At 53.3% G+C, this 23561-nt stretch overlaps 1 protein-coding gene across 1 annotated transcript in view; it reads left to right on the forward strand.

The window, feature by feature from the left end:
* Positions 1 to 23561, forward strand: part of LOC144489496 (nuclear valosin-containing protein-like) — a gene marked incomplete at its 5' end in the record, with an annotated part of 52445 nt that overhangs the window by 27357 nt on the left and 1527 nt on the right. The window contains 2 exons of the mRNA XM_078207361.1: positions 1425 to 1569; positions 3002 to 3227. Coding sequence (XP_078063487.1) covers positions 1425 to 1569; positions 3002 to 3227 — 371 coding nt within the window. The remainder of the gene's footprint in view (positions 1 to 1424; positions 1570 to 3001; positions 3228 to 23561) is intronic.

A 23561-nucleotide genomic window follows, 5' to 3' on the forward strand; every position in this document is an offset into this window, starting at 1 on the left:
ATCAGTGTGGGGGTATCTGGGGGTATCAGTGTGGGGGTATCTGGGGGTATTGGGGGTATCAGTGTGGGGGTATCTGGGGGTATTGGGGGTATCAGTGTGGGGGTGTCTGGGGGTTTGGGGGGTATCAGTGTGGGGGTATCTGGGGGTATCTGGGGGTATTGGGGGTATCAGTGTGTGGGTGTTGGGGGTATCAGTGTGGGGGTGTCTGGGGGTATTGGGGGTATCAGTGTGGGGGTATCCGGGGGTATTGGGGGTATCAATCTGGGGGTATCTGGGGATATTGGGGGGGTATCTGGGGGTATCAGGGTGGGGATATCAGTGTGGGGGTATCTGGGGGTATCAGTGTGGGGGTATCTGGGGGTATTGGGGGTATCAGTGTGGGGGTATTGTGGGTATCAGTGTGGGGGTATCTGGGGGTATTGGGGGTATCAGTGTGTGGGTGTTGGGGGTATCAGTGTGGGGGTATCTGGGGGTATCAGTGTGGGGATATCAGTGTGGGGGTATTGTGGGTATCAGTGTGGGGGTATCTGGGGGTATTGAGGGTATCAGTGTGGGGGTATCTGGGGGTATTGGGGGTATCAGTGTGGGGTATCAGTGTGGGGGTATCAGTGTGGGGGTATTGTGGGTATCAGTGTGGGGGTATCTGGGGGTATTGGGGGTATCAGTGTGGGGGTATCTGGGGGTATTGGGGGTATCAGTGTGGGGGTATCTGGGGGTATTGGGGGTATCAGTGTTGGGGTATCTGGGGGTATTGGGGGTATCAGTGTGGGGTATCAGTGTGGGGGTATTGAGGGTATCAGTGTGTGGGTGTTGGGGGTATCAGTGTGGGGATATCTGGGGGTGTTGTGGGTATCAGCGTGGGGGTATCTGGGGGTATTGGGGGTATCAGTGTGGGGGTATCAGGGGGTATTGGGGGGTATCTGGGGGGATTGGGGGTATCAGTGTGGGGGTATCTGGGGGGATTGGGGGTATCAGTGTGGGGGTATCTGGGGGTATTGGGGGTATCAGTGTGGGGGTATCTGGGGGTATCAGTGTGGGGGTATCTGGGGGTATTGGGGGTATCAGTGTGGGGGTATCTGGGGGTATCAGTGTGGGGGTATCTGGGGGTATTGGGGGTATCGGGGTATTGGGGGTATCAGTGTGGGGGTGTCTGGGGGTATTGTGGGTATCAGTATGGGGGTATCTGGGGGTATTGTGGGTATCTGTGTGGGGGTATCAGTGTGGGGGTATCTGGGGGTATTGGGGGTATCAGTGTGGGGGTATCTGGGGGTATTGTGGGTATCAGTGTGGGGGTATTGGGGGTATCAGTGTGGGGGTATCTGGGGGTATTGGGGGTATCAGGGGGTATTGGGGGGTATCTGGGTAGTAGGATGATCACTGTGCTGGGTCGGATTTACCCAGACTCCTTTCCTCTCCTGTTGCAGATCTGAACAATCTGGAGAGCAGCGTTCAGGTCTTGGTGATTGGAGCGACAAACAGGCCTGACTCATTGGACCCCGCACTCCGCCGGGCTGGGCGCTTTGACCGGGAGATCTGTGTGGGAATTCCCAGTGAGGGAGCCCGGGAACAGTGAGTACCTCAATTCTTCTGTTCACCCGCAAGAAGACAATTTAGTGACCACCACCCCGGTGGTTAACGTACCCCCCTCCCCCAGTGGCTAATGGACACTTCCACCGCCCGCAATGGTAAACAGACCACCCACCCCACCCCCGATGGTTAACAGACTCCCCCTGGTGGTTAATGCACTCCCCCCGTTGGTTAATGGAATCCCCCTCGGTGGTTAATGGACAACCCTCAGTGGTTAATGGACACCCCCCGGTGGCTCGTGAACTCTCCTGGTGGTTAACAGACTCCCCCCGGTAGTTAATGGACTCCCCCGGTGGTGAATGGACTCCCCCGGTGGTGAATGGACTCCCCTGGTGGTGAATGGACTCCCCTGGTGGTGAATGGACTCCCCTGCTGGTTAATGGACTCCCCTGGTGGTTAATGGACTCCCCCGGTGGTTAATGGACTCACCTGGTGGTTAATGGACTCCCCCGGTGGTTAATGGACATCCCCCGGTGGTTAATGGACATCCCTGGTGGTTAATGGACATCCCTGGTGGTTAATGGACATCCCCTGGTGGTTAATGGACTCTCCCCCCCCCTCCCCTCCCCGGTAGTTAATGGACTCCCCCGGTGGTTAATGGACTCCCCCGGTGGTTAATGGACTCCACCCCCCCCCCCCCCCCCCGTGGTTAATGGACTCCCCTCCCCCCCCCCAGTGGTTAATGGACTCCCCCGGTGGTGAATGGACTCCCCTGGTGGTGAATGGACTCCCCCCCCCCAGTGGTTAATGGACATCCCCTGGTGGTGAATGGACTCCCCCCCCCCTCCAGTGGTTAATGGACTCCCCCGGTGGTGAATGGACTCCCCTGGTGGTGAATGGACTCCCCCCCCAGTGGTTAATGGACTCCCCCGGTGGTGAATGGACTCCCCTGGTGGTGAATGGACTCCCCCCCCAGTGGTTAATGGACATCCCCTGGTGGTTAATGGACTCCCCCTGGTGGTTAATGGACTCCCCCTGGTGGTTAATGGACTCCCCCGGTGGTTAATGGACTCCCCCTGGTGGTTAATGGACTCCCCGGTGGTTAATGGACTCCCCTGGTGGTCTGTGTTGATGGTGGTTGGGTTAATGGCGGAGTCTCTGATGGGTTAAATACCTGAATCATCTCGGCAGCTCTGGCAGCCTCTGTGGAGAGAGAACAGGTCTTGTGTCTGGATGACTCTTTGTCAGACACCAGAGCAGTCATCCAGACTGGAAGCGTTGGCTCGATTCTCTCTCCACAGAGGCTGTCAGACCTGCTGAGATGTTCCAGCGTTTTCTGTTTGTGTTCCAGATTGCAGCATCCACAGTATTGTGCTGTTAATATGTCCCCCATTGTGCCAGTGGGAGAATTGTACAGCACGTGAGTAAGGACGTTCCCCCAGTCACTTATTATAATTTCTCAAATATCTAACAGGATCTTGAGGACTTTGTGTCGGAAACTGAAGTTGCCAGAATCATTTGACTTTGGCCACCTGGCCCACCTGACTCCAGGGTATGTGGGTGCCGATCTCATGGCGCTCTGCCGTGAGGCTGCCATGAGCTCCGTGAACCGCATCCTGATCCAATGCCAGGAGGCAAACAGACACGTGCAAACTTCTGAGGAAAGTGGCAGCTCGGAAGGGCTGCAGAATCCTGGATTGGTGAGGAACTTATACACAAAACTGTCCCCGGCAAACACCCCCAGGACAGGGACAGCACGGGGTTAGATACAGAGTAAAGCTCCCTCTACACTGTCCCCATCAAACACTCCCAGGACAGGTACAGCACGGGGTTAGATACAGAGTAAAGCTTCCTCTACACTGTCCCCCATCAAACACTCCCAGGACAGATACAGCACGGGGTTAGATACAGAGTAAAGCTTCCTCTACACTGTCCCCCATCAAACACTCCCAGGACAGGTACAACACGGGGTTAGATACAGAGTAAAGCTCCCTCTACACTGTCCCCATCAAACACTCCCAGGACAGGTACAGCACGGGGTTAGATACAGAGTAAAGCTCCCTCTACACTGTCCCCCATCAAACACTCCCAGGACAGGTACAGCACGGGGTTAGATACAGAGTAAAGCTCCCTCTACACTGTCCCCCATCAAACACTCCCAGGACAGGTATAGCATGAGGTTAGATACAGAGTAAAGCTCCCTCTACACTGTCCCCCATCAGACACTCCCAGGACAGGGACAGCACGGGGTGAGATACAGAGTAAAGCTCCCTCGACACTGTCCCGATCAAACACTCCCAGGACAGGTACAGCATGGGGTTAGATACAGAGTAAAGCTCCCTCTACACAGTCCCCCTTCAAACACTCAGAGGACAGGGGTAGCACGGGGTTAGATACAGAGTAAAGCTCCCGCTGTACTGTCCCCATCAAACACTCCAAGGACAGGTACAGCACGGGGTTAGATACAGAGTAAAGCTCCCTCTACACTGTCCCCATCAAACACTCCCAGGACAGGTACAGCACGGGGTTAGATACAGAGTAAAGCTCCCTCTACACTGTCCCCATCAAACACTCCCAGGACAGGTACAACACGGGGTTAGATACAGAGTAAAGCTCCCTCGACACTGTCCCCATCAAACACTCCCAGGACAGGGACAGCACGGGGTTAGATACAGAGTAAAGCTCCCTCGACACTGCCCCCATCAAACACTCCCAGGACAGGTACTGCACGGGGTTAGATACAGAGTAAAGCTCCCTCTACACTGTCCCCATCAAACACTCCCAGGACAGGTACAGCACGGGGTTAGATACAGAGTAAAGCTCCCTCTACACTGCCCCATCAAACACTCCCAGGACAGGTACAGCACGGGGTTAGATACAGAGTAAAGGTCCCTCTACACTGTCCCCATCAAACACTCCGAGGACAGGTACAGCACGGGGTTAGATACAGACTAAAGCTCCCGCTACACTGTCCCGATCAAACACTCCCAGGACAGGTACAGCACGGGGTTCGATACAGAGTAAAGTTCCCTCGACACTGTCCCCATCAAACACTCCCAGGACAGGGGTAGCACGGGGTTTGATCCAGAGTATAGCTCCCTCTGTTCTGTCACCATCAAACCCTCCCTGGACGGGTACAGCACGGGGTTAGATACAGAGTAAAGCTCCCTCTACATTGTCCCCATCAAACACTCCCAGGACAGGGACAGCACGGGGTTAGATACAGAGTAAAGCTCCCTCGACACTGCCCCCATCAAACACTCCCAGGACAGGTACAGCACGGGGTTAGATACAGAGTAAAGCTCCCTCTACACTGTCCCCATCAAACACTCCCAGGACAGGTACAGCACGGGGCTAGATACAGAGTAAAGCTTCCTCTACACTGTCCCCATCAAACACTCCCAGGACAGGGACAGCACGGGGTTAGATACAGAGTAAAGCTCCCTCGACACGGCCCCCATCAAACACTCCCAGGACAGGTACAGCACGGGGTTAGATACAGAGTAAAGCTCCCTCTGCACTGTCCCCATCAAACACACCCAGGACAGGTACAGCACGGGGTTAGATACAGAGTAAAGCTTCCTCTACACTGTCCCCATCAAACACTCCCAGGACAGGTACAGCACGGCGTGAGATACAGAGTAAAGCTCCCTCTGCACTGTCCCCATCAAACACTCCCAGGAAAGGTGCAGCACAGGGTGAGATACAGAGTAAAGCTCCCTCGACACTGCCCCCATCAAACGCTCCCAGGACAGGTACAGCATGGGGTTAGATACAGAGTAAAGCTCCCTCTACACTGTCCCCATCAAACACTCCCAGGACAGGTACAGCACGGGGTTAGATACAGAGTAAAGCTCCCTCTACACTGTCCCCATCAAACACTCCCAGGACAGGTACAGCACAGGGTTAGATACAGAGTAAAGCTCCCTCTACACTGTCCCCATCAAACATGCTGTGTCTTTATAAGCTCTGTTTGTGAACAGAATTCCCACTCACCTGAAGAAGGGGCTTAGAGCTCCGAAAGCTTGTGTGGCTTTTGCTACCAAATAAACCTGTTGGACTTTAACCTGGTGTTGTTAAACTTCTTACTGTGTTCACCCCAGTCCAACGCCGGCATCTCCACCCCATCAAACACTCCCAGGACAGGGACAGCACGGGGTTAGATACAGAGTAAAGCTCCCTCTACACTGTCCCCCCATCAAACACTCCCAGGACAGGTACAGCACGGCGTTAGATACAGAGTAAAGCTCCCTCTACACTGTCCCCATCAAACACCCCCAGGACAGGTACAGCACGGGGTTAGATACAGAGTAAAGCTCCCTCTACACTGTCCCCCCATCAAACACTCCCAGGATAGATACAGCACGGGGTTAGATACAGAGTAAAGCTCCCTCTACACTGTCCCCCATCAAACACTCCCAGGGCAGGTACAGCACGGGGTTAGATACAGAGTAAAGCTCCCTCTACACTGTCCCCATCAAACACACCCAGGATAGATACAGCACGGGGTTAGATACAGAGTAAAGCTCCCTCTACACTGTCCCCCATCAAACACTCCCAGGATAGATACAGCACGGGGTTAGATACAGAGTAAAGCTCCCTCTACACTGTCCCCCATCAAACACTCCCAGGATAGATACAGCACGGGGTTAGATACAGAGTAAAGCTCCCTCTACACTGTCCCCCATCAAACACTCCCAGGACAGGTATAGCATGAGGTTAGATACAGAGTAAAGCTCCCTCTACACAGTCCCCCTTCAAACACTCAGAGGACAGGTATAGCATGAGGTTAGATACAGAGTAAAGCTCCCTCTACACTGTCCCCCATCAAACACTCCCAGGACAGGTATAGCATGAGGTTAGATACAGAGTAAAGCTCCCTCTACACTGTCCCCCATCAGACACTCCCAGGACAGGTACAGCACGGGGTTAGATACAGAGTAAAGCTCCCTCTACACTGTCCCCATCAAACGCTCCCAGGACAGGGACAGCACGGGGTTAGATACAGAGTAAAGCTTCCTCTACACTGTCCCCCATCAAACACTCCCAGGACAGGTACAGCACGGGGTTAGATACAGAGTAAAGCTCCGTCTCCACTGTCCCCATCAAACACACCCAGGACAGGTACAGCACGGGGTTAGATACAGAGTAAAGCTCCCTCTACACTGTCCCCATCAAACACTCCCAGGACAGGTACAGCACGGGGTTAGATACAGAGTAAAGCTCCCTCTACACTGTCCCCCATCAAACACTCCCAGGACAGGTACAACACGGGGTTAGGTACAGAGTAAAGCTCCCTCTACACTGTCCCCATCAAACACTCCCAGGATAGATACAGCACGGGGTTAGATACAGAGTAAAGCTCCCTCTACACTGTCCCCATCAAACACTCCCAGGACAGGTACGGCACGGGTTAGTTACAGAGTAAAGCTCCCTCTACACTGTCCCCATCAAACACTCCCAGGACAGGTACAGCACGGGGTTAGATACAGAGTAAAGCTCCCTCTACACTGCCCCCATCAAACACTCCCAGGACAGGTACAGCACGGGGTTAGATACAGAGTAAAGCTCCCTCTACACTGTCCCCATCAAACACTCCCAGGACAGGTACAGCACGGGGTTAGATACAGAGTAAAGCTCCCTCTACACTGTCCCCCATCAAACACTCCCAGGACAGGTACAGCACGGGGTTAGATACAGACTAAAGCTCCCTCTACACTGTCCCGATCAAACACTCCCAGGACAGGTACAGCACGGGGTTCGATACAGAGTAAAGCTGCCTCTACACTGTCCCCCATCAAACACTCCCAGGACAGGTACAACACGGGGTTAGATACAGAGTAAAGCTCCCTCTACACTGTCCCCATCAAACACTCCCAGGACAGGTACAGCACGGGGTTAGATACAGAGTAAAGCTCCCTCTACACTGTCCCCCATCAAACACTCCCAGGACAGGTACAGCACGGGGTTAGATACAGAGTAAAGCTCCCTCTACACTGTCCCCCATCAAACACTCCCAGGACAGGTATAGCATGAGGTTAGATACAGAGTAAAGCTCCCTCTACACTGTCCCCCATCAGACACTCCCAGGACAGGGACAGCACGGGGTGAGATACAGAGTAAAGCTCCCTCGACACTGTCCCGATCAAACACTCCCAGGACAGGTACAGCATGGGGTTAGATACAGAGTAAAGCTCCCTCTACACAGTCCCCCTTCAAACACTCAGAGGACAGGGGTAGCACGGGGTTAGATACAGAGTAAAGCTCCCGCTGTACTGTCCCCATCAAACACTCCAAGGACAGGTACAGCACGGGGTTAGATACAGAGTAAAGCTCCCTCTACACTGTCCCCATCAAACACTCCCAGGACAGGTACAGCACGGGGTTAGATACAGAGTAAAGCTCCCTCTACACTGTCCCCATCAAACACTCCCAGGACAGGTACAACACGGGGTTAGATACAGAGTAAAGCTCCCTCGACACTGTCCCCATCAAACACTCCCAGGACAGGGACAGCACGGGGTTAGATACAGAGTAAAGCTCCCTCGACACTGCCCCCATCAAACACTCCCAGGACAGGTACTGCACGGGGTTAGATACAGAGTAAAGCTCCCTCTACACTGTCCCCATCAAACACTCCCAGGACAGGTACAGCACGGGGTTAGATACAGAGTAAAGCTCCCTCTACACTGCCCCATCAAACACTCCCAGGACAGGTACAGCACGGGGTTAGATACAGAGTAAAGGTCCCTCTACACTGTCCCCATCAAACACTCCGAGGACAGGTACAGCACGGGGTGAGATACAGACTAAAGCTCCCTCTACACTGTCCCGATCAAACACTCCCAGGACAGGTACAGCACGGGGTTCGATACAGAGTAAAGTTCCCTCGACACTGTCCCCATCAAACACTCCCAGGACAGGGGTAGCACGGGGTTTGATCCAGAGTATAGCTCCCTCTGTTCTGTCACCATCAAACCCTCCCTGGACGGGTACAGCACGGGGTTAGATACAGAGTAAAGCTCCCTCTACATTGTCCCCATCAAACACTCCCAGGACAGGGACAGCACGGGGTTAGATACAGAGTAAAGCTCCCTCGACACTGCCCCCATCAAACACTCCCAGGACAGGTACAGCACGGGGTTAGATACAGAGTAAAGCTCCCTCTACACTGTCCCCATCAAACACTCCCAGGACAGGTACAGCACGGGGCTAGATACAGAGTAAAGCTTCCTCTACACTGTCCCCATCAAACACTCCCAGGACAGGGACAGCACGGGGTTAGATACAGAGTAAAGCTCCCTCGACACGGCCCCCATCAAACACTCCCAGGACAGGTACAGCACGGGGTTAGATACAGAGTAAAGCTCCCTCTGCACTGTCCCCATCAAACACACCCAGGACAGGTACAGCACGGGGTTAGATACAGAGTAAAGCTTCCTCTACACTGTCCCCATCAAACACTCCCAGGACAGGTACAGCACGGCGTGAGATACAGAGTAAAGCTCCCTCTGCACTGTCCCCATCAAACACTCCCAGGAAAGGTGCAGCACAGGGTGAGATACAGAGTAAAGCTCCCTCGACACTGCCCCCATCAAACGCTCCCAGGACAGGTACAGCATGGGGTTAGATACAGAGTAAAGCTCCCTCTACACTGTCCCCATCAAACACTCCCAGGACAGGTACAGCACGGGGTTAGATACAGAGTAAAGCTCCCTCTACACTGTCCCCATCAAACACTCCCAGGACAGGTACAGCACAGGGTTAGATACAGAGTAAAGCTCCCTCTACACTGTCCCCATCAAACATGCTGTGTCTTTATAAGCTCTGTTTGTGAACAGAATTCCCACTCACCTGAAGAAGGGGCTTAGAGCTCCGAAAGCTTGTGTGGCTTTTGCTACCAAATAAACCTGTTGGACTTTAACCTGGTGTTGTTAAACTTCTTACTGTGTTCACCCCAGTCCAACGCCGGCATCTCCACCCCATCAAACACTCCCAGGACAGGGACAGCACGGGGTTAGATACAGAGTAAAGCTCCCTCTACACTGTCCCCCCATCAAACACTCCCAGGACAGGTACAGCACGGCGTTAGATACAGAGTAAAGCTCCCTCTACACTGTCCCCATCAAACACCCCCAGGACAGGTACAGCACGGGGTTAGATACAGAGTAAAGCTCCCTCTACACTGTCCCCCCATCAACCACTCCCAGGATAGATACAGCACGGGGTTAGATACAGAGTAAAGCTCCCTCTACACTGTCCCCCATCAAACACTCCCAGGGCAGGTACAGCACGGGGTTAGATACAGAGTAAAGCTCCCTCTACACTGTCCCCATCAAACACACCCAGGATAGATACAGCACGGGGTTAGATACAGAGTAAAGCTCCCTCTACACTGTCCCCCATCAAACACTCCCAGGATAGATACAGCACGGGGTTAGATACAGAGTAAAGCTCCCTCTACACTGTCCCCCATCAAACACTCCCAGGATAGATACAGCACGGGGTTAGATACAGAGTAAAGCTCCCTCTACACTGTCCCCCATCAAACACTCCCAGGACAGGTATAGCATGAGGTTAGATACAGAGTAAAGCTCCCTCTACACAGTCCCCCTTCAAACACTCAGAGGACAGGTATAGCATGAGGTTAGATACAGAGTAAAGCTCCCTCTACACTGTCCCCCATCAAACACTCCCAGGACAGGTATAGCATGAGGTTAGATACAGAGTAAAGCTCCCTCTACACTGTCCCCCATCAGACACTCCCAGGACAGGTACAGCACGGGGTTAGATACAGAGTAAAGCTCCCTCTACACTGTCCCCATCAAACGCTCCCAGGACAGGGACAGCACGGGGTTAGATACAGAGTAAAGCTTCCTCTACACTGTCCCCCATCAAACACTCCCAGGACAGGTACAGCACGGGGTTAGATACAGAGTAAAGCTCCGTCTCCACTGTCCCCATCAAACACACCCAGGACAGGTACAGCACGGCGTTAGATACAGAGTAAAGCTCCCTCTACACTGTCCCCATCAAACACTCCCAGGACAGGTACAGCACGGGGTTAGATACAGAGTAAAGCTCCCTCTACACTGTCCCCCATCAAACACTCCCAGGACAGGTACAACACGGGGTTAGGTACAGAGTAAAGCTCCCTCTACACTGTCCCCATCAAACACTCCCAGGATAGATACAGCACGGGGTTAGATACAGAGTAAAGCTCCCTCTACACTGTCCCCATCAAACACTCCCAGGACAGGTACGGCACGGGTTAGTTACAGAGTAAAGCTCCCTCTACACTGTCCCCATCAAACACTCCCAGGACAGGTACAGCACGGGGTTAGATACAGAGTAAAGCTCCCTCTACACTGCCCCCCATCAAACACTCCCAGGACAGGTACAGCACGGGGTTAGATACAGAGTAAAGCTCCCTCTACACTGTCCCCATCAAACACTCCCAGGACAGGTACAGCACGGGGTTAGATACAGAGTAAAGCTCCCTCTACACTGTCCCCCATCAAACACTCCCAGGACAGGTACAGCACGGGGTTAGATACAGACTAAAGCTCCCTCTACACTGTCCCGATCAAACACTCCCAGGACAGGTACAGCACGGGGTTCGATACAGAGTAAAGCTGCCTCTACACTGTCCCCCATCAAACACTCCCAGGACAGGTACAACACGGGGTTAGATACAGAGTAAAGCTCCCTCTACACTGTCCCCATCAAACACTCCCAGGACAGGTACAGCACGGGGTTAGATACAGAGTAAAGCTCCCTCTACACTGTCCCCCATCAAACACTCCCAGGACAGGTACAGCACGGGGTTAGATACAGAGTAAAGCTCCCTCTACACTGTCCCCCATCAAACACTCCCAGGACAGGTATAGCATGAGGTTAGATACAGAGTAAAGCTCCCTCTACACTGTCCCCCATCAGACACTCCCAGGACAGGGACAGCACGGGGTGAGATACAGAGTAAAGCTCCCTCGACACTGTTCCGATCAAACACTCCCAGGACAGGTACAGCATGGGGTTAGATACAGAGTAAAGCTCCCTCTACACAGTCCCCCTTCAAACACTCAGAGGACAGGGGTAGCACGGGGTTAGATACAGAGTAAAGCTCCCGCTGTACTGTCCCCATCAAACACTCCAAGGACAGGTACAGCACGGGGTTAGATACAGAGTAAAGCTCCCTCTACACTGTCCCCATCAAACACTCCCAGGACAGGTACAGCACGGGGTTAGATACAGAGTAAAGCTCCCTCTACACTGTCCCCATCAAACACTCCCAGGACAGGTACAACACGGGGTTAGATACAGAGTAAAGCTCCCTCGACACTGTCCCCATCAAACACTCCCAGGACAGGGACAGCACGGGGTTAGATACAGAGTAAAGCTCCCTCGACACTGCCCCCATCAAACACTCCCAGGACAGGTACTGCACGGGGTTAGATACAGAGTAAAGCTCCCTCTACACTGTCCCCATCAAACACTCCCAGGACAGGTACAGCACGGGGTTAGATACAGAGTAAAGCTCCCTCTACACTGCCCCATCAAACACTCCCAGGACAGGTACAGCACGGGGTTAGATACAGAGTAAAGGTCCCTCTACACTGTCCCCATCAAACACTCCGAGGACAGGTACAGCACGGGGTTAGATACAGACTAAAGCTCCCTCTACACTGTCCCGATCAAACACTCCCAGGACAGGTACAGCACGGGGTTCGATACAGAGTAAAGTTCCCTCGACACTGTCCCCATCAAACACTCCCAGGACAGGGGTAGCACGGGGTTTGATCCAGAGTATAGCTCCCTCTGTTCTGTCACCATCAAACCCTCCCTGGACGGGTACAGCACGGGGTTAGATACAGAGTAAAGCTCCCTCTACATTGTCCCCATCAAACACTCCCAGGACAGGGACAGCACGGGGTTAGATACAGAGTAAAGCTCCCTCGACACTGCCCCCATCAAACACTCCCAGGACAGGTACAGCACGGGGTTAGATACAGAGTAAAGCTCCCTCTACACTGTCCCCATCAAACACTCCCAGGACAGGTACAGCACGGGGCTAGATACAGAGTAAAGCTTCCTCTACACTGTCCCCATCAAACACTCCCAGGACAGGGACAGCACGGGGTTAGATACAGAGTAAAGCTCCCTCGACACGGCCCCCATCAAACACTCCCAGGACAGGTACAGCACGGGGTTAGATACAGAGTAAAGCTCCCTCTGCACTGTCCCCATCAAACACACCCAGGACAGGTACAGCACGGGGTTAGATACAGAGTAAAGCTTCCTCTACACTGTCCCCATCAAACACTCCCAGGACAGGTACAGCACGGCGTGAGATACAGAGTAAAGCTCCCTCTGCACTGGCCCCATCAAACACTCCCAGGAAAGGTGCAGCACAGGGTGAGATACAGAGTAAAGCTCCCTCGACACTGCCCCCATCAAACGCTCCCAGGACAGGTACAGCATGGGGTTAGATACAGAGTAAAGCTCCCTCTACACTGTCCCCATCAAACACTCCCAGGACAGGTACAGCACGGGGTTAGATACAGAGTAAAGCTCCCTCTACACTGTCCCCATCAAACACTCCCAGGACAGGTACAGCACAGGGTTAGATACAGAGTAAAGCTCCCTCTACACTGTCCCCATCAAACATGCTGTGTCTTTATAAGCTCTGTTTGTGAACAGAATTCCCACTCACCTGAAGAAGGGGCTTAGAGCTCCGAAAGCTTGTGTGGCTTTTGCTACCAAATAAACCTGTTGGACTTTAACCTGGTGTTGTTAAACTTCTTACTGTGTTCACCCCAGTCCAACGCCGGCATCTCCACCCCATCAAACACTCCCAGGACAGGGACAGCACGGGGTTAGATACAGAGTAAAGCTCCCTCTACACTGTCCCCCCATCAAACACTCCCAGGACAGGTACAGCACGGCGTTAGATACAGAGTAAAGCTCCCTCTACACTGTCCCCATCAAACACCCCCAGGACAGGTACAGCACGGGGTTAGATACAGAGTAAAGCTCCCTCTACACTGTCCCCCCATCAAACACTCCCAGGATAGATACAGCACGGGGTTAGATACAGAGTAAAGCTCCCTCTACACTGTCCCCCATCAAACACTCCCAGGGCAGGTACAGCACGGGGTTAGATACAGAGTAAAGCTCCCTCTACACTGTCCCCATCAAACACACCCAGGATAGATACAGCACGGGGTTAGATACAGAGTAAAGCTCCCTCTACACTGTCCCCCATCAAACACTCCCAGGATAGATACAGCACGGGGTTAGATACAGAGTAAAGCTCCCTCTACACTGTCCCCCATCAAACACTCCCAGGATAGATACAGCACGGGGTTAGATACAGAGTAAAGCTCCCTCTACACTGTCCCCCATCAAACACTCCCAGGACAGGTATAGCATGAGGTTAGATACAGAGTAAAGCTCCCTCTACACAGTCCCCCTTCAAACACTCAGAGGACAGGTATAGCATGAGGTTAGATACAGAGTAAAGCTCCCTCTACACTGTCCCCCATCAAACACTCCCAGGACAGGTATAGCATGAGGTTAGATACAGAGTAAAGCTCCCTCTACACTGTCCCCCATCAGACACTCCCAGGACAGGTACAGCACGGGGTTAGATACAGAGTAAAGCTCCCTCTACACTGTCCCCATCAAACGCTCCCAGGACAGGGACAGCACGGGGTTAGATACAGAGTAAAGCTTCCTCTACACTGTCCCCCATCAAACACTCCCAGGACAGGTACAGCACGGGGTTAGATACAGAGTAAAGCTCCGTCTCCACTGTCCCCATCAAACACACCCAGGACAGGTACAGCACGGGGTTAGATACAGAGTAAAGCTCCCTCTACACTGTCCCCATCAAACACTCCCAGGACAGGTACAGCACGGGGTTAGATACAGAGTAAAGCTCCCTCTACACTGTCCCCCATCAAACACTCCCAGGACAGGTACAACACGGGGTTAGGTACAGAGTAAAGCTCCCTCTACACTGTCCCCATCAAACACTCCCAGGATAGATACAGCACGGGGTTAGATACAGAGTAAAGCTCCCTCTACACTGTCCCCATCAAACACTCCCAGGACAGGTACGGCACGGGTTAGTTACAGAGTAAAGCTCCCTCTACACTGTCCCCATCAAACACTCCCAGGACAGGTACAGCACGGGGTTAGATACAGAGTAAAGCTCCCTCTACACTGCCCCCATCAAACACTCCCAGGACAGGTACAGCACGGGGTTAGATACAGAGTAAAGCTCCCTCTACACTGTCCCCATCAAACACTCCCAGGACAGGTACAGCACGGGGTTAGATACAGAGTAAAGCTCCCTCTACACTGTCCCCCATCAAACACTCCCAGGACAGGTACAGCACGGGGTTAGATACAGACTAAAGCTCCCTCTACACTGTCCCGATCAAACACTCCCAGGACAGGTACAGCACGGGGTTCGATACAGAGTAAAGCTGCCTCTACACTGTCCCCCATCAAACACTCCCAGGACAGGTACAACACGGGGTTAGATACAGAGTAAAGCTCCCTCTACACTGTCCCCATCAAACACTCCCAGGACAGGTACAGCACGGGGTTAGATACAGAGTAAAGCTCCCTCTACACTGTCCCCCATCAAACACTCCCAGGACAGGTACAGCACGGGGTTAGATACAGAGTAAAGCTCCCTCTACACTGTCCCCCATCAAACACTCCCAGGACAGGTATAGCATGAGGTTAGATACAGAGTAAAGCTCCCTCTACACTGTCCCCCATCAGACACTCCCAGGACAGGGACAGCACGGGGTGAGATACAGAGTAAAGCTCCCTCGACACTGTCCCGATCAAACACTCCCAGGACAGGTACAGCATGGGGTTAGATACAGAGTAAAGCTCCCTCTACACAGTCCCCCTTCAAACACTCAGAGGACAGGGGTAGCACGGGGTTAGATACAGAGTAAAGCTCCCGCTGTACTGTCCCCATCAAACACTCCAAGGACAGGTACAGCACGGGGTTAGATACAGAGTAAAGCTCCCTCTACACTGTCCCCATCAAACACTCCCAGGACAGGTACAGCACGGGGTTAGATACAGAGTAAAGCTCCCTCTACACTGTCCCCATCAAACACTCCCAGGACAGGTACAACACGGGGTTAGATACAGAGTAAAGCTCCCTCGACACTGTCCCCATCAAACACTCCCAGGACAGGGACAGCACGGGGTTAGATACAGAGTAAAGCTCCCTCGACACTGCCCCCATCAAACACTCCCAGGACAGGTACTGCACGGGGTTAGATACAGAGTAAAGCTCCCTCTACACTGTCCCCATCAAACACTCCCAGGACAGGTACAGCACGGGGTTAGATACAGAGTAAAGCTCCCTCTACACTGCCCCATCAAACACTCCCAGGACAGGTACAGCACGGGGTTAGATACAGAGTAAAGGTCCCTCTACACTGTCCCCATCAAACACTCCGAGGACAGGTACAGCACGGGGTTAGATACAGACTAAAGCTCCCTCTACACTGTCCCGATCAAACACTCCCAGGACAGGTACAGCACGGGGTTCGATACAGAGTAAAGTTCCCTCGACACTGTCCCCATCAAACACTCCCAGGACAGGGGTAGCACGGGGTTTGATCCAGAGTATAGCTCCCTCTGTTCTGTCACCATCAAACCCTCCCTGGACGGGTACAGCACGGGGTTAGATACAGAGTAAAGCTCCCTCTACATTGTCCCCATCAAACACTCCCAGGACAGGGACAGCACGGGGTTAGATACAGAGTAAAGCTCCCTCGACACTGCCCCCATCAAACACTCCCAGGACAGGTACAGCACGGGGTTAGATACAGAGTAAAGCTCCCTCTACACTGTCCCCATCAAACACTCCCAGGACAGGTACAGCACGGGGCTAGATACAGAGTAAAGCTTCCTCTACACTGTCCCCATCAAACACTCCCAGGACAGGGACAGCACGGGGTTAGATACAGAGTAAAGCTCCCTCGACACGGCCCCCATCAAACACTCCCAGGACAGGTACAGCACGGGGTTAGATACAGAGTAAAGCTCCCTCTGCACTGTCCCCATCAAACACACCCAGGACAGGTACAGCACGGGGTTAGATACAGAGTAAAGCTTCCTCTACACTGTCCCCATCAAACACTCCCAGGACAGGTACAGCACGGCGTGAGATACAGAGTAAAGCTCCCTCTGCACTGTCCCCATCAAACACTCCCAGGAAAGGTGCAGCACAGGGTGAGATACAGAGTAAAGCTCCCTCGACACTGCCCCCATCAAACGCTCCCAGGACAGGTACAGCATGGGGTTAGATACAGAGTAAAGCTCCCTCTACACTGTCCCCATCAAACACTCCCAGGACAGGTACAGCACGGGGTTAGATACAGAGTAAAGCTCCCTCTACACTGTCCCCATCAAACACTCCCAGGACAGGTACAGCACAGGGTTAGATACAGAGTAAAGCTCCCTCTACACTGTCCCCATCAAACATGCTGTGTCTTTATAAGCTCTGTTTGTGAACAGAATTCCCACTCACCTGAAGAAGGGGCTTAGAGCTCCGAAAGCTTGTGTGGCTTTTGCTACCAAATAAACCTGTTGGACTTTAACCTGGTGTTGTTAAACTTCTTACTGTGTTCACCCCAGTCCAACGCCGGCATCTCCACCCCATCAAACACTCCCAGGACAGGGACAGCACGGGGTTAGATACAGAGTAAAGCTCCCTCTACACTGTCCCCCCATCAAACACTCCCAGGACAGGTACAGCACGGCGTTAGATACAGAGTAAAGCTCCCTCTACACTGTCCCCATCAAACACCCCCAGGACAGGTACAGCACGGGGTTAGATACAGAGTAAAGCTCCCTCTACACTGTCCCCCCATCAAACACTCCCAGGATAGATACAGCACGGGGTTAGATACAGAGTAAAGCTCCCTCTACACTGTCCCCCATCAAACACTCCCAGGGCAGGTACAGCACGGGGTTAGATACAGAGTAAAGCTCCCTCTACACTGTCCCCATCAAACACACCCAGGATAGATACAGCACGGGGTTAGATACAGAGTAAAGCTCCCTCTACACTGTCCCCCATCAAACACTCCCAGGATAGATACAGCACGGGGTTAGATACAGAGTAAAGCTCCCTCTACACTGTCCCCCATCAAACACTCCCAGGATAGATACAGCACGGGGTTAGATACAGAGTAAAGCTCCCTCTACACTGTCCCCCATCAAACACTCCCAGGACAGGTATAGCATGAGGAGGACTTTGAGTAGTGTGGAGGAGCAGAGGGATCTAGGTGTATGTGTGCATAGATCCCTGAAGGTTGGGAATCAAGTAGATAGGGTTGTTAAGAAGGCATATGGTGTCTTGGCGTTTATTGGTAGGGGGATTGAATTTAGGAGTCGTGGCGTTATGTTGCAACTGTACACAACTCTGGTGCAGCCGCACTTGGAGTACTGTGTGCAGTTCTGGTCCCCACATTACAGGAAGGATGTGGAGGCTTTGGAGAGGGTGCAGAGGAGGTTTACCAGGATGTTGCCTGGTATGGAGGGGAGATCCTATGAGGAGAGGCTGAGGGATTTGGGATTGTTTTCGCTGGAAAGGCGGCGGCTAAGAGGGGATCTTATTGAAACATATAAGATGATTAGAGGTTTAGATAGGGTGGATAGTGATAGCCTTTTTCCTCTGATGGAGAAATCCAGCACGAGGGGGCATGGCTTTAAATTGAGGGGGGGTAGTTATAGAACCGATGTCAGGGGTAGGTTCTTTACCCAGAGGGTGGTGAGGGATTGGAATGCCCTGCCAGCATCAGTAGTAAATGCGCCTAGTTTGGGGGCGTTTAAGAGATCCGTAGATAGGTTCATGGACGAAAAGAAATTGGTTTAGGTTGGAGGGTCACAGTTTTTTTTTTTAACTGGTCGGTGCAACATCGTGGGCCGAAGGGCCTGTTCTGCGCTGTTATGTTCTATGTTCTATGTTCTATGAGGTTAGATACAGAGTAAAGCTCCCTCTACACAGTCCCCCTTCAAACACTCAGAGGACAGGTATAGCATGAGGTTAGATACAGAGTAAAGCTCCCTCTACACTGTCCCCCATCAAACACTCCCAGGACAGGTATAGCATGAGGTTAGATACAGAGTAAAGCTCCCTCTACACTGTCCCCCATCAGACACTCCCAGGACAGGTACAGCACGGGGTTAGATACAGAGTAAAGCTCCCTCTACACTGTCCCCATCAAACGCTCCCAGGACAGGGACAGCACGGGGTTAGATACAGAGTAAAGCTTCCTCTACACTGTCCCCCATCAAACACTCCCAGGACAGGTACAGCACGGGGTTAGATACAGAGTAAAGCTCCGTCTCCACTGTCCCCATCAAACACACCCAGGACAGGTACAGCACGGGGTTAGATACAGAGTAAAGCTCCCTCTACACTGTCCCCATCAAACACTCCCAGGACAGGTACAGCACGGGGTTAGATACAGAGTAAAGCTCCCTCTACACTGTCCCCCATCAAACACTCCCAGGACAGGTACAACACGGGGTTAGGTACAGAGTAAAGCTCCCTCTACACTGTCCCCATCAAACACTCCCAGGATAGATACAGCACGGGGTTAGATACAGAGTAAAGCTCCCTCTACACTGTCCCCATCAAACACTCCCAGGACAGGTACGGCACGGGTTAGTTACAGAGTAAAGCTCCCTCTACACTGTCCCCAATCAAACACTCCCAGGACAGGTACAGCACGGGGTTAGATACAGAGTAAAGCTCCCTCTACACTGCCCCCATCAAACACTCCCAGGACAGGTACAGCACGGGGTTAGATACAGAGTAAAGCTCCCTCTACACTGTCCCCATCAAACACTCCCAGGACAGGTACAGCACGGGGTTAGATACAGAGTAAAGCTCCCTCTACACTGTCCCCCATCAAACACTCCCAGGACAGGTACAGCACGGGGTTAGATACAGACTAAAGCTCCCTCTACACTGTCCCGATCAAACACTCCCAGGACAGGTACAGCACGGGGTTCGATACAGAGTAAAGCTGCCTCTACACTGTCCCCATCAAATACTCTCAAGACAGGGACGGCACGGGGTTCGACACTGAGTAAAGTTCCCTCTACACTGTCCCCATCAAACACTCCCAGGACAGGTACAGCACGGGGTTAGATACAGAGTAAAGCTCCCTCTACACTGTCCCCATCAAACACTCCCAGGACAGGTACAGCACGGGGTTAGATACAGAGTAAAGCTCCCTCTACACTGTCCCCATCAAACACTCCCAGGACAGGTACAGCACGGGGTTAGATACAGAGTAAAGCGCCCTCTACACGGTATCCCATCAAACACTCCCAGGACAGGTGCAGCACGGCGTTAGATACAGAGTAAAGCTTCCTCTACACTGTCCCCATCAAACACTCCCAGGACAGGTACAGCACGGGGTTAGATACAGAGTAAAGCTCCCTCTACACTGTCCCCCTTCAAACACTCCCAGGACAGGTACAGCACGGGGTTAGATACAGAGTAAAGCTCCCTCTACACTGTCCCCATCAAACACTCCCAGGACAGGTACAGCACGGGGTTAGATACAGAGTAAAGCTACCTCTCCACTGTCCCCCTTCAAACACTCCCAGGACAGGTACAGCACGGGGTTAGATACAGAGTAAAGCTCCCTCTACACTGTCCCCATCAAACATGCTGTGTCTTTATAAGCTCTGTTTGTGAACAGAATTCCCACTCACCTGAAGAAGGGGCTTAGAGCTCCGAAAGCTTGTGTGGCTTTTGCTACCAAATAAACCTGTTGGACTTTAACCTGGTGTTGTTAAACTTCTTACTGTGTTCACCCCAGTCCAACGCCGGCATCTCCACCCCATCAAACACTCCCAGGACAGGTACAGCACGGGGTTAGATACAGAGTAAAGCTCCCTCTACACTGTCCCCATCAAACACTCCCAGGACAGGTACAGCACGGGGTTAGATACAGAGTAAAGCGCCCTCTACACGGTATCCCATCAAACACTCCCAGGACAGGTGCAGCACGGCGTTAGATACAGAGTAAAGCTTCCTCTACACTGTCCCCATCAAACACTCCCAGGACAGGTACAGCACGGGGTTAGATACAGAGTAAAGCTCCCTCTACACTGTCCCCCTTCAAACACTCCCAGGACAGGTACAGCACGGGGTTAGATACAGAGTAAAGCTCCCTCTACACTGTCCCCATCAAACACTCCCAGGACAGGTACAGCACGGGGTTAGATACAGAGTAAAGCTACCTCTCCACTGTCCCCCTTCAAACACTCCCAGGACAGGTACAGCACGGGGTTAGATACAGAGTAAAGCTCCCTCTACACTGTCCCCATCAAACATGCTGTGTCTTTATAAGCTCTGTTTGTGAACAGAATTCCCACTCACCTGAAGAAGGGGCTTAGAGCTCCGAAAGCTTGTGTGGCTTTTGCTACCAAATAAACCTGTTGGACTTTAACCTGGTGTTGTTAAACTTCTGACTGTGTTTACCCCAGTCCAACGCCGGCATCTCCACCCCATCAAACACTCCCAGGACAGGGACAGCACGGGGTTAGATACAGAGTAAAGCTCCCTCTACACTGTCCCCATCAAACACTCCCAGGACAGGTACAGCACAGGGTTAGATCCAGAGTAAAGCTCCATCTACACTGTCCCCATCAAACACTCCCAGGACAGGTACAGCACGGCGTTAGATACAGAGTAAAGCTCCCTCTACACTGTCCCCATCAAACACTCCCAGGACAGGTACAGCACGGGGTTAGATACAGAGTAAAGCTTCCTCTACACTGTCCCCCATCAAACACTCCCAGGACAGGTACAGCACGGGGCTAGATACAGAGTAAAGCTCCCTCTACACAGTCCCCATCAGACACTCCCAGGACAGGGACAGCACGGGGTGAGATACAGAGTAAAGCTCCCTCGACACTGCCCCCATCAAACACTCCCAGGACAGGTACGGCATGGGGTTAGATACAGAGTAAAGCTCCCTCTACACTGTCCCCCTTCAAACACTCCGAGGACAGGGGTAGCACGGTGTTAGATACAGAGTAAAGCTCCCTTTACACTGTCCCCATCAAACACTCCCAGGACAGGAACAGCACGGCGTGAGATACAGAGTAAAGCTCCCTCTACACTGCCCCATCAAACACTCCCAGGACAGGTACGGCACGGTGTTAGATACAGAGTAAAGCTCCCTCTTCCCTGTCCCCATCAAACACTCCCAGGACAGGGACAACACGGGGTTAGATACAGAGTAAAGCTCTCTCTCTCTCTCGCTCTCGCGCTCACTCTCGCTCTCGCGCTCTCTCTCTCTCTCTCTCTCGCGCTCTCTCTCGCTCTCGCGCTCGCTCTCGCTCTCGCTCTCGCGCTCTCTCGCTCTCGCGCTCTCTCTCGCTCTCTCTCTCGCTCTTGCGCTCGCTCTCGCGCTCTCTCTCGCTATCGCGCTCTCTCTCGCTATCGTGCTCTCTCGCTCTCGCGCTCTCTCGCTATCGCGCTCTCTCTTGCTCTCGCACTCTCTCGCTCTCTCACGCTCTCGCGCTCTCTCTCGCTATCGCGCTCTCTTGCTATCGTGCTCTCTCTCGCTATCGCGCCCTCTCTCGCTATCGCGCTCTCTCTTGCTCTCGCGCTCTCTCTCGCTATCGTGCTCTCTCTCGCTATCGCGCTCTCTCTCGCTGTCGTGCTCTCTGTCGCTATCGTGCTTTCGCTCTCGCGCTCTCTCTCTCTCTCGCTATTGCGCTGTCTCGCTATCGCGCTCTCTCTCGCTCTCGCGCTCTCTCTCGCTCTCGCGCTCTCTCTCGTTCTCGCGCTCTCTCTCGCTCTCGCGCTCTCTCTCGCTCTCGCGCTCTCTCTCGCTCTCGCGCTCTCTCTCGCGCTCTCTCTCGCTCTCGCGCTCTCTCTCGCTCTCGCGCTCTCTCTCGCTCTCGCGCTCTCTCTCGCTCTCGCGCTCTCTCTCGCGCTCTCTCTCGCTCTCGCGCTCTCTCGCTCTCGCGCTCTCTCTCGCTATCGCGCTCTCTCTTGAGCTCTTTCTTGCGCTCTCTCTCGCTCTCGCGCTCTCTCTCGCTATCGCGCTCTCTCTCGCTATCGCGCTCTCTCTCGCTATCGTGCTCTCTCTCTCTCGCTCTCTCTTGAGCTCTTGCGCTCTCTCTTCAGCTCTCTCTCTCGCTCTCGCGCACTCTGTCGCTCTCGCGCTCTCTCGCTCTTTCTTGCTCTCGCTCTCTCGCGCTCTCTCGCTCTTTCTTGCTCTCGCTCTCTCGCGCTCACTCGTGCTCTATCGTGCTCTCTCGCGCTTTCTCGCGCCCGCTCTCTCTCGCTCTCGCGCTCTCTCTCGCTCTCGCGCTCTCTCTCGCTATCGTGCTCTCTCTCGCTCTCGCGCTCTCTCTCGCTATCGCGCTCTCTCTCTCTCTCGCTCTCTCTTGAGCTCTTGCGCTCTCTCTTGAGCTCTCTCTCTCTCGCTCTCGCGCTCTCTCTCGCTATCGCGCTCTCTCTCGCTATCGCGCTCTCTCTCGCTATCGCGCTCTCTCTCTCTCTCGCTCTCTCTTGAGCTCTTGCGCTCTCTCTTCAGCTCTCTCTCTCTCGCTCTCGCGCGCTCTGTCGCTCTCGCGCTCTCTCGCTCTTTCTTGCTCTCGCTCTCTCGTGCTCTCTCGCGCTTTCTCGCGCCCGCTCTCTCTCGCTATCGCGCTCTCTCTCGCTATCGCGCTCTCTCTCGCTATCGCGCTCTCTCTCGCTATTGCGCTCTCGCACTCTCTCGCTCTCGCACTCTCTCGCTCTCGCACTCTCTCGCTCTCGCACTCTCTCGCGCTTTTGCGCTCTCTCTTGAGCTCTCTCGCTCTCGCGCGCTCTTTCTTGCTCTCGCGCTCTTTCTTGCTCTCGCGCTCTTTCTTGCTCTCGCGCTCTTTCTTGCTCTTGCGCTCTCTCGTGCTCTCTCGTGCGCGCTCTCTCTCACGCTCTCTCACTTGCTCTCTCTCGCTCTCTCTCG

This window comes from Mustelus asterias, unplaced genomic scaffold, assembly GCF_964213995.1.
Source record: "Mustelus asterias unplaced genomic scaffold, sMusAst1.hap1.1 HAP1_SCAFFOLD_2242, whole genome shotgun sequence".
Classification (NCBI taxonomy): domain Eukaryota; kingdom Metazoa; phylum Chordata; class Chondrichthyes; order Carcharhiniformes; family Triakidae; genus Mustelus; species Mustelus asterias.